Source organism: Zosterops lateralis (assembly GCF_965231275.1).
Source record: "Zosterops lateralis genome assembly, chromosome: 3".
NCBI classification, from domain to species: Eukaryota; Metazoa; Chordata; class Aves; order Passeriformes; family Zosteropidae; genus Zosterops; species Zosterops lateralis.
In genome coordinates, this window is record NC_139764.1 from 52,578,045 (window position 1) to 52,589,981 (window position 11,937).

The 11,937-nt window shown below is 37.1% G+C and overlaps 1 protein-coding gene across 1 annotated transcript; it reads right to left on the reverse strand.

Annotated features, from left to right (window-relative positions):
- Nucleotides 1–9,471: 9,471 nt before the first annotated feature.
- Nucleotides 9,472–11,862, reverse strand: GTF2H5 (general transcription factor IIH subunit 5). The gene is made up of 3 exons (XM_083856589.1): nucleotides 11,725–11,862; nucleotides 11,475–11,588; nucleotides 9,472–9,872 (listed from the first exon to the last, which is right to left on the reverse strand). Exons 2-3 carry the CDS (start codon nucleotides 11,507–11,509, stop codon nucleotides 9,692–9,694), a joined length of 216 nt encoding a protein of 71 aa, XP_083712715.1. The 5' UTR covers nucleotides 11,510–11,588; nucleotides 11,725–11,862; the 3' UTR covers nucleotides 9,472–9,691.
- Between the last annotated feature and the right edge of the window lie 75 nt (nucleotides 11,863–11,937).

Sequence of the window (11,937 nt, forward strand, 5' to 3'; positions counted from 1 at the left end):
AAGGGATCAGAACTAGTTAAGTGTGGCAATGGACGGCGCTCCAAAGAAAACAAACTGAGGAGATACAACAAATGGAGTCATGATACTGACCTTTTAAATATTTTTGTTAGGTGACCTTAGAAGAAAAACATGAGTGTGCTAATAAGATTTGCTGATCACACAAACCTGAGGATCAACAATACAGCCTAGACTCAAAATAGGTATATCATTCAGAAAACAAGGGATGATCCCCAGAAGCAGATCACTAAAAAGAAGAGGATTAAATATGACAGAGAATTAAATATGATAGATATGATTAATATGATAGTAATGAATTGAAGCACTCAAATTTTAAACTGAAGGCATCAAGTGAAAAGAGAGGAGGAGAAAAATCTGCATTTGTCAGTCAGTAAGAGAATGAATACCTGTAAGGTATTTGATGACATCATGAAAGAAGCTAATACTCCCAGAATTTCAATGAGAGTTCTGAAATGTGAAAAATATTGGGCTGGTCCATACAGCAGGGATCAATTACATTTAAGAATGGTAAATTAAACTTGAAATGGGTACTAAGGAGGGCCAGGAGAAATAGACATGACTATCTGTGTGTTACTCTATTAAACAGAGTAATTTTGCCTATTTCACTTACTGTGTCAGGTTAGGCTCCCTCTTTATGCACTTCACAAGAAGTTTAGCATTATGAAACCCTAGTTCAAAGTGAGCCCTTTGAATAGTCTACAATGTAAAAAAGATCAATTAATATGACTTTCTCAGCAAAGAGCACATTAGAATATTAAAACAAATAGCAGCTGGTGGAAGTACTTCCAAGGTCCCTAGGCTTTTCAGAAGAGTGCCTTAATGGCTGAGATATAAATTTATATCTTTTTCAGTTTAAATCTACAGAGACCCATGCCATATATAATTTCTTCAAAACTTCTTATTTCCAAGTGTGGTCTCACGAGCAGTTTAATAAAAGGACAGCACAGCAAAGCTTGATCATTTTTTTTTCCCTTCCCAAAATTCAATGGAGTTAATATTCAAATACAAAAATAAGGACAGAATTCTTGAAAAATGTGAAATAATAAGGGAAAAGCCACCAAAATATTCAAGGTCTTAAGCACAGCTTAGCACCAGAGTCCCAAATTAGTATACTCTGGACTATCACCTTCCATTTAGAAGATATAACAAATACAGACACTGTTGCAAAATCAAATATTAATTATTTTTTAAAAAAAACCCAAATCAAACCCAGTATAATTACAGCATAATGCCTGCATTATTGTGGGTAGCTCTATAAAAGTACATGACCAAATATTTAAGTCCATTTATTCCACTGTAAAAATCCCACAATTCAACCTAGATTTAAGAGTAGAAAAATACACTGCGAGAATATGATGATTTTTTGCATTTTTAATGGTTTTAGCAAAGTATAATACAATTATAGAAAGCAGCTCTGCGCCCAAACAAAATGATTTAAGAAACACCTCTTACTTTCATGAATACCTGATTAGGGATTTCACTGATCCTTTTAATCTTAGTGCTAGAAGGACACAAAAATAAATTCTAGATGTGAAAGGTCTGGTTATCCTTATTAGCACTCCAACTTTCTATGTTTGTTCCCCCTTGAGACCCCCACCTTACAGTAATGCCACTCAGTGACTGCAAAATCCCTTTCCTCCCTAAATTTTAAGAACTATTGTTGGGCAAGGAAAGGTCTCTTTCTCCCACAGAGTAAGTGTGCTGTAGAATCACAAAGGTTGGAAAAGACCTCTAAAATCACCAAGTCCAGCTGTTAACCCAGCACTGCCAAGGTAACCATAAGACCATATCCCCATGTGCCACATCCACATGCCATTTGAACACTTCCAGGGCTGGTGATTCCACCACTCCCCTGGGCAACCTGTTCCAATGCCTGACCAACCTTTTGGTGAAGAAATTTTTCCCAATATCCAACCTAAACCTCAGCCTAGAGGAACACCACAGGTGGATGCAGCACCATTCACCACCACTCCCTGGGCCCTGCCATCTAGCCAGCTTTTAACCCAGCAAACAGCACCAGGCCAAACCATGAGCAGCCAGTTTTTCCAGGAGAATGCAGTGGGAAATGGTGTCTTAAGGGTATAGGTATAGTCTAGGTAGACTTTCACAGATATTCACAGTCTTCTCTATTTGTTTTTATGACTTCCTTTGGTTATGACATTCATGTAACTACGATGGCAATGAAAAAAAGCATTACATGAAAGCTTCCTTCACTTTCAAATTTAGAGGTGTAGTGGGTTGCTTCTCATAGCTACCAAGTCAAACAATGGAAGTTTTTTATAGGATCTTCACAGTTTTCTTTGGTTTATAGTTAAAAATGAGCTAGAATAACTGCACATTGAAAAGACAGTCTCAATTTAGTCTAGTTTTTCATACTTGCAGCAAACTACTTTAGGAACCACCTTCTGAAACACATCCACCCTCAGAATTGTTCCTTCCCACTCCCTACAGCTCCTTCTGGCTCCTGCTGTCACACAGCAGGCTAAACAGGCAGAAATAGCTTTAAAAAACTCTATTCAAAGCCAGAAGGGGAAACATTTCCAAGCCTTCAGGTTTGCTAGTCCTGACAGATTTGGTCAAATGCTTAGCTTTGCCCACTCCTCATCCCTCCTCTAGGGCTCCTCTCAAATGCTATTTGCAGCTCCCTCTGCCCAAAAGGCAACCTGATCAACACAAAAGCTGTCATGGTCCTTTATTACATTGGCCTTGTTATGGTTGTACTTAATAATATCGATTTCAGATATTCATTAGGAAACCAGGTTTCTTTTTTCTTCAGTTTTATACTGATTTTATAACTTTCCTAAAATTAAAAGATAAAATTAGTCTCTGTTTAGACCAAAAGTAAAATCAAATATAGGGAGCATGTTTCATTTTGCAGCTGAAGAGAAATTTTCCTTTTCTGCTTTCTTTCTAAAAGAAAGTTTCTGAAAGACATTTCTGCTGAAACTCTAGATATAAACCTGTATATCTAATGATATACATATGACACATATGCAAAATATGTCTTACACACAATAAAGTTGCCAGTGAAGGAGAATGAAGAGATTAAGAGGAAGTAAAACTGCACTATCATTCCACAGAGAAAAGTAGTCCTATTCAGGACAGAGCGAAGTAGAATAGTGGGTGTAATATTAAGAAAGCTTGGTCTCTGGTTAGATAAGCACAGAACTTTTTGTAAACTAAGTAAGATCTAGTTAATTGCAAGTAAATTTTTTGATCCTTATGCTCCTTCTGATCTCGTTCAATTTCAGAATTAACAGGAAATAATAGCTACAAGCCTCAAATACTCTTCCCCCTCTTTCCTTCCATTTTTCTCTTTTACCCTCCCATCTCACCCTTCTAGCTTTGATACATCAGGAGCACAACACACGAAATGGTGAGACGTGATTTGCTTGGTGTGCACACCTCTACTGACAGTGTATGAGCTATGCCAACACTGCAGAAACATGCAATACTATCTCATCTGCCAGTGAGATCTTCACAGCTGCAAGGGTACCCATGGCTCTGCACATGCTGAGATTTACAGCTGGATCTGTAATAGATCCATCTCTTCTGTAATAGAAAAATGAACAGCTGTACAGCTCTGACAGCCAACTCCTTCAATCTGTAGTCATCCAGAAATTCTGCTCGCTGTTTCTTTCCTGAGGGGCTAGTTATGTGGCTAATCAATTATCTGTCAATTTTGGTCTTGGATGAGTTTTCTTTGGTGTGTTTAAGCACATTCCTGCATGGGTATTATGAATCTTAAGATTTCTTCCAGGAACCTTACACTTCTTGTTACTAACACTTAGAATTGCTGAAGCACGAAAAACTAAAAGCTAGCAGTAATGCTCTAAAATTTTCACTTTGAAATTTTTTTCACTGGGCAGCAATTTTATAGTCTGTTTCTAGCCTTAATTTTTTTTCAGTGCTAAGCAATCAGAAGTGAGAAAATTACTTTTTCAGTCTATATGAAAAATACAATCCCTAATATTCAAAGTCCTAGGGGCGTTTGCATCTCATACTAAAACTTAATTGGTAGGTGTTATAGTTTGTTTTTTGGTTAGGGAATATACTGAGTTTTACCCTTACATATGTGTAAACCAATAAAGCCACTCATTTGGGGGCCAATGAGAGAAAAACTTTCTCTAGGTCTCATTTCCATGCACTATGAGCAACACTGTAGGGATAAAGATGCAGAAATCCCAGTGCAGACTTAAATACAGTAAGATTGAATGTTGTATGGTCTTCCACACAGTATGATGCATGTGATTTAAGGAACAGGTACCCTACAATCACATGCAGTTTGTATTATGAGAAAATAAAGAGGAAAAAAAATTCATAAATTTTACTTCTTAACAATGATTTCTTTTGATTTACACTCACTAAAAATTATGCAACCTAATATGAAGCAAATTCAAAAGCAGGCTCATGGTGTGGAGATACACAGAGCAGCAGTAACATATGATGGGAAGACCACATTTCAGATTCATTATTTTAATGCAACATGGCTGCATACCTATGCTTAGAGAGAAAACACTGGATACCTAAACAGCTAAAAAATTTCTGAGCCAAAAATATTCCAAAATCTCCAACAGCAAATATCTCTTTAGAAGGACCCTTTGAAGATGAATGTTCATCTCTAGCTGAAAGCATATCTGATGTTCCAAAGCACGGTAAGTCTCTGACCCACCACTGCCCAGACTGAAACAGTATTTTTCAAAGCAGCTTAAAATGTTGACAAGAGCTCCCCTTACTGGTCTACCTTCAAACTGTCAGCTCTTCAGTCCTGAAAATCTTTTTGTATGAAATAAAGATGGGTAAAATATTACTTATATTCCATAGTTAGGGGAAAAAAAAAACCCTTGGTCCACATAAAATTTGTATCAGAGATCCTATTATTTACATTTCTAATTAGCTGCTAAGTCATAAATCCAAAGATAATTACTTAGTTTAGGAAAAAATTGTTCTCCCATCACTGTGAACTTCAATTTATTTTGAACCCTTGATTTTGTACAGCACATATAGGGCTTGCCACAGTCTGAATTACAAAACAAACACCCAATTCGAACATACTGAGTAATGCACTCATTTCACAGTAACCACCACCAGCTTAAATGGGATCATTTGTGGGATAAGCAAGGAGTCAGTGTGGAAATTTATATGGAATTTGGAACTGCAGAAAAAACTTATTATGAAAACTTACTGTTTTCTTCACTGGCCTACTGTTTGATTTTAAGAGCAAAACTGTGTTGGTTTATATGATTAAAGACTGGTTGAGATATCTCTCTCTATATATATGTGTGTGTGTGTGTGTGTGTGTATTTATACACATTTATATATGATTTTTAGTGCACTACTTTTGTAAGCTCAGCCTGAGCTGACTGAACTTTTAGGATGAAGATGCCAACTAAGAAAGGTTAAATTTAAGTAATTTTAATGATACCATGAAATACCACAATCTTCAATTCACAGTAAACAATCTTGTTTACTTCAGCTCACAGTAAACAATCCTATTAATGCATAAAATACATGTTCTCTGGATTGTTCTCACACACATGAGATGCAGAGTTGAGTCAGAAAAAACTGTAAAATCTGTTGTTATGGCACATTAGGAAAAAAAAAAAGAGGGAATCAGAGGATATGCTTTTGAATGCACCCTACAAACCTGGAAAGACTGTAAAATTGGATTTTTTAATGTACAACAGCACTTGGAGGAGGTTTAGTACAGAGCATCAGCAGCCATCTAGCTCTCACCACATCATCACACAAAACAAAAAACAAAAACAACCCCCCAAGTCCCCCAATTATCATTCTAAGTACATTAAACAAATAAACCCATTATCATTCAAATGGATTCAGATACCTACTTTTTTGTGAAACAGAGGCAGTTTAGATACAGAGTCCAATTCACTCAGTCTGGTTCTCACAGGTAAAATTGTAGAATTCCCTAAAGCATTGTCTATTTTCTTTCAAAATCAATCTCTATTTTCTTTCTTGAGGACACATCCATTCTCTCTAGTGATTGTTGGTTATTTCCTCCTTTACTGCACTGGACAATTATTCATCCTGGGCTAGTTGTTGTATGAGACACAAGGAAGGGGACTCAGGTATTGGTCCCAAGTGAACCAAGTCATTACAACCCCTATCCGTACTGACCAACCAGGGACATATTCATTGTGCTGACAACCCCCATGCTAAAATAACCCCCTCTCCAGAATTAGCTTATCTCACAATTTATAAAACTATCTAAATATGTGACTTGTTTTTACACAGCCTTCTTTGAAGGCCATTAATAAACATTTTTTTTTAAAAATCTGAGGCTTGGAACCAAAAAAACAAAATACCGAATAGTATAACCTTCAATAAAAATGAGATGTTATTGCTTTATTTTACTAGGAAGCTCCATTTTCAGTTTCCATCCCTCTCTTCCCACATAACATTTTGTTTGAGTTATTCAAATTCTCTTACCTTGCTTTAGAGATGTGTCATCCTTCTGTCAAATAAACTCTTTAGCTTCTGCACACGTTAACAAATGGATAATTTATGAGCATGTTCAAGGTACAATAACTACACTAGAACAACTGTTTACATCACAAAGTGCTAATAAGTGAACTTGCAATCTTATTTAGCTCTAAGTATAATTAAGTAGCAAGTAATAAATGAAGTTGAACTAAGTGTTTTTTACATAATTGTACTAACCATGCTCCTCTTCCGGAACACAAAATACTTTCAACTCAAACTGAAAGCAAAAAGTGAGCAGCAAAAGCCTGTCAAGATAAAATTAGGTGCTTTTACAAGCAGCAACAAGTCTGTCATTCAAGTTCTATTTTTGCTGCTCAAGCAGGACCTTAGAACATTATAGTTCTTTCCTAGATACTAGGAAAAAAGTGAACTTACTAGTTATGGATACAAATATTAAACTAACAATATTCCAAATACAGTGAGAGCTGATCTCAGCATATCAACTCTATTATCTAAGCATGGATATAATTAAACATATCTCCTCCTAAAGCTTTTATTCTCAAATGTTTCCATCTTGAAAAAAATGTATCTTTAACACAGTGTTTCATTCCAAGCTGTACTCATCAATAGTATTTCACACCTGAATGAAAACCAGCACAAACATTTAAAATCTGTATATGTAAATGCTAATTATCTCAAAATATATGGATATTTTTAACACTAGTATCTACTTTTCTCCCATCTGGGCAAATATTTTTCTTGTTGTTGTTGAAGCTTATAAGTTCCAGGACTACATGCATTTATAAACAATCAAAACCTTTCAGAGGTCCAAATTACTGAAATCCCAGAAACCCTTGCTCAAGTTGTTTGCTTTTAAATTCATACACATACTCAAGATCTAAAAGTTTTCTCATTGGATTTCCTTTACTATACTGCCTGATTCAAGATCCCTTTTTTCCCTAGGAATTACAGTGAACTTGGTTCCTTAGACTACACATGATATCAACTTACATCTTTATATATTTTGTTTATTCTTCCAGCACAGAATTGGTTACACCTTGTTAGGGTACAGGAAGGATCAAAAGAATTGACTGAAGTTTAGAGGTTTAGAAGTTTAGAAGGTTTAGTAGTTACAAGTCCATGAACTTGTTTGTTCAAAAACACCAAATTGTGAGCAGAGAGTACAAGAGTGCATGCCTCCCTGTTTAGTTTATAGTTTGGAACTTTTATCCCTCTCTATTATATTGGCTGTTTATCAATTGCAGCAGTTTATAAAATGCAGCACCAAAGCTGCACAATTAATCAGGAGAAAAAGACAAGAACTGCAAGATGTTTATTATAGACTGAAAAAGAAAGTCACAGTAGAAATAGAGCACTAGACAAGGTGAATACAGAGAAGCTTAACGTGTAATTCCAAAGACGACTTTTCAAACGCTGTCATTTGAAGTGAGAGTGATGCATGATTTACCTTTCAGCAGAATCTGGATGGAAAACAAACTAGGATTCCAAAGAAAGGAAACAGACAGTTCTAAATAAATTGTATTAAGTTATGCCATGTTAAAACTACACAGTATTTCTACAGTAAATGAGCACCCAATGATCTTCCACAAAATAACAGTTATGAGGTCAATGTTTGATCAGTCTCTTGAGATCAATCTCAAGAAAGAGGTAAAGAACCATAAACTTTATTTATTTGTAAATAAAATTTAAACTTCTTACTTCAGGTACAGATATGTAGCTGGTTCTTAATCTACATGACCAGGGAAGCACCCACTTGTGAAAGAAAGAGATTAAATTATTTGGACCAAAACTCATTGTTCTATACTGTCAGAGAAAAGGAAAGGTACCAAAAATGACAGGAAATTAAATGTTATAGGGCTATTTGCTCATTCTAAGCAAATGATTAGACACGAGCCTGAATACACACAATTATACAGAATTTTCTTTGTACAGCTTTTTGATTAAAAACATGTAGTGAAACTTTCTCCTGAAGATTCCATATTCCTAAGGGGAAAAAAAAAGCAAACCAAAAAAACAATTGGAACGAAAAACAAGGACAAACCACCAATTAATCTGCTATCTACTGGACAAGAGAAACAAGCAGCAGTGGGAAAGTCAGTAAGGAAAATTGTTCCTCATCAAAGTCCTTCTCTTTACACTTGTTCTTTTTCTCAAAGACAAAATGGTGGCACCTATCTGATGTACATGAGTAGGTCTGAAAACCAAGCCAGCATCTGAGCTAAAGTTAAAAATGCAATGTAAAAAAAACCCAAACAACAAAACCATGACACTACAAAGTTTTTCCTTTGCAGTAAAAGACAATAGGGAAGAAAGAACTAAGCAGAAGAAAAAAATAACCATAACCAAAAATCCAAACCCAACTTTCTTGTTTGTTAGGTAGAGCATGGGAGTCTGATCACACAACTTACTGTGACTATCAGCTTCAGCGAAAAAATACAGGTAATTATACCTATAGGACTGGCCTCCCATTTCTGTTACCCTTTTAATTTATGATGATCTAGGGCAATGGATTTTGTTGTCCCAATCCCCCCATATCCTTCCTTCCCCTCCAAACTCCCACCACCACTCCCCAAACTCAGAACAACTCAGAAAGCGCAGCCTTGGTAAAAGCAGGCAAGTAGCATGGGGCATTTGTAAAATGCTTTAACACAAAACCCCTCAACACTCCCAACCACAAACAACACAACAAAACACACCAACTCTCATCCTGCTGTATAAAACACATCAAGTTAGAGCAGTATCTGACCATGCCTCCAACCAAGAGAGATATTCCATCAAACACAGATCATACTTCAAAAGATTTTTTACTTTCTGTCACACTACAATCAGATTCAATCAAACAGGAACACAACACATCAGAGGACCTCATACAGCATTCCAATACAGAAACACTACCCTACTTTTTGGGTCATATCACCTTGCAAGATAAAAACCTAAAGGAAAACCAGAGAGCATGCATCAAAAATTCTCAAGGGAACTCCTCAAGTGTATAATTTTAAGTATTTTAATAAAGATGACACATACTTTCAAAATGATAAGCAAAATCCAATTCCAGACTATTTTGCCTATGAAAATGATGCATTTTCTATAGTAGCCACTTCTATGTAGAATTTACATACCACAGTGTTATCCATTAAAACAGTAACAACTCAAACTATTGAAATTCACTGTTCCAAAACTTGCAGCAATCTCATTTCTCTGGTTTTTCTCACTTCTGAGTAATAGGAAACGAGTTCTGGTCCATTAACTCTCCCACTCTCTCCTGGAGGAAGTTGACCAACTCAGCTAACACAAAGACATGAGTTTCATCCAGGTCTTGTATGATGAACTTCTTTCCCAAAGCATTTGACTCATCCAAGTAGAGCAGAAACTGCTTCATTGCTGGGTCACTGTAAAGACAAACACACATCAGATCCCACCTCACAGTTACAAACAGAAGAAACACCATTTGAAGACATTCCCAAAGATTTTAGGAAAACTAAAATTAATTTCAAGAGTCACTCATAACTTAAATACAGTTTGTGAAGCTTTAGTAAAAGTCATTTCCCTCCAAGTAGTTTTGGTTACTACAGAGACAAAAATAAAATGGCAGTAAAGTGTAATGGGTAGAACCAGCTCCTTGATTAGCAGAGAAGTTTTTGTTTGCTGCTGCTGCTGCTAAAGCAGCTTCAAAAAAACCCAAACCAAAACTAGAACTCAAAAGTCCAATCCTTAATAAGGCAAGACTGAACTTACATTTCTGATTTCAGCAATAGCCTCATAAAAATATGTTTCCTTAAAGCATAAGGGTAACAAAAAGACAGGGGAACACAGATCTCATTCAAAGTAGTAGAGCACAGACAAAGAGTGCTTGTATAAGAACTGTGCATTTCTCAAACTCCAGCTGAACATGGAGTCACCTTCATGATGTCACCTTCTAAATTAAATTTAAATGTTTAGAAGAAAACATTTTGGAACTATGGAACTGCTTTTATGCAGTTTATAGATTGCAAACATATTAACAGATTAAGCATACAGCAAAAACCTCACGCATCATATAATGCTACACAATGACCCCACAAATCTTGAGTGACGCTTCTTTTTATTTTGGAGGCAGCCAGGGGCCTGACTCTCAGCCCAGAGATGAGATGATATGAAAATAAGTACATTACACCTATACCAAAAGCTGACATTTACAAACTCCAAGCACATTCCTTTTGAATATGATCTAGAAATAGAACCACCATAGCCTTGCCCGAAATTCAGTCTAGAGCTGATTTTAAAAATGCCAACAGGAAAGGAGAAACGGAAGATTACCTCATCTCCCTCAAGAATCAGCAGAGAAACACTTTTTTAACGAACAACAACAGTAAGAAACTCTGTTTGCAAGCAATGTAAAGAACAAAAGGGAGCATCTAATATTTTCAAGGAAAAATTGCCAGGGTAACTGGATTGTTTATACTAGGGTAAGTTGTACCTGACAAGCACATAGATAACTTACATATACAGCTAAAATTTTTGTGTACTTTTCAAAAAATGTGACAATGCTAGGGGACCATCAGACATAACAGAATATAGCTTTGATGCATAATTTCTCATGGTTAATGTTTATTTTAAGTATTTTATATCCTTTTCTCTACTTTGCAAAATTAAAACAATCTGTGGACTAGCATATATTTTGAAAAAAAGTGGATTTTTATAACAATGTGTTTGCTAACATTTTGCCATCATATTTTTCATCCCATGTTCATTTGCAGTTTTCTTTTGTTTAAGCAGGTTAGGCATGAGTGGAAAACAGTCTCTTGAACAGAAAGACGGGAGTTTGGAATTAGGATTATCTACTATTGCCTTCTCTTTCTTCCCCCAAAGGCCGCACTTTTCTCTTCTTGCTCATCACCACCCTTCCCCACAACAATTCCTTTTGTCAGGTCTCTTCAGTTACTTAGATTAGTTCCAGGTTTAAAGAAACACAGTCTTTGACACAAGGAGAGGCAGTAAACGCTATAACTCACCACTCAACCAGAACACCTTTCAGGACATTCACCATCTTCCCGCTTCCCCTCCGAACGCTGCAGAGTCGGCAAGAGCAAGCTCTGCTTTGGAGCGCGCTGGCGACCACAGGAAATCTGAAAGCACAACACCCCCAGCAGATAAAACCAAACAAACAACGCCTCGGTTACACTCAAAGACTCTTTACGACAACCCCACTCCCCGACGGAGTTGCTGCTCCGTCCTGCCCCTCACCTCCGTCCTGCCCCTCACCTCCGCCTTAGCCAGGGGGGTTCCCAAGGCACCTGGTCTCGTCCCTCACCCCCGCGGCAAACAGAGGGTTTCCCGCTAGACCCGACCCCTCACTCCCGTCCCTCTCCCCCGCCGCTTCCCGGCCGGCGGAAGTGCCTTTTCCGCGCACGCGCAGGCGGCCCCCGGCCGCGCCCGCGGATTGGCCGGGGTTGCCGGCGGCGCGATGGCGTCACG

What these genes read in the sequence shown, in the direction of transcription:
- GTF2H5 (XM_083856589.1), bottom strand. Translation starts at nt 11,509, where the DNA reads ATGGTGAATGTCCTGAAAGGTGTTCTGGTTGAGTG. An exon ending in AAAGGTGTTCTGGTTGAGTG is followed by an intron (nt 9,873 to 11,474) that starts GTGAGTTATAGC and finishes TTGTCTTTACAG; the next exon opens with TGACCCAGCAATGAAGCAGT.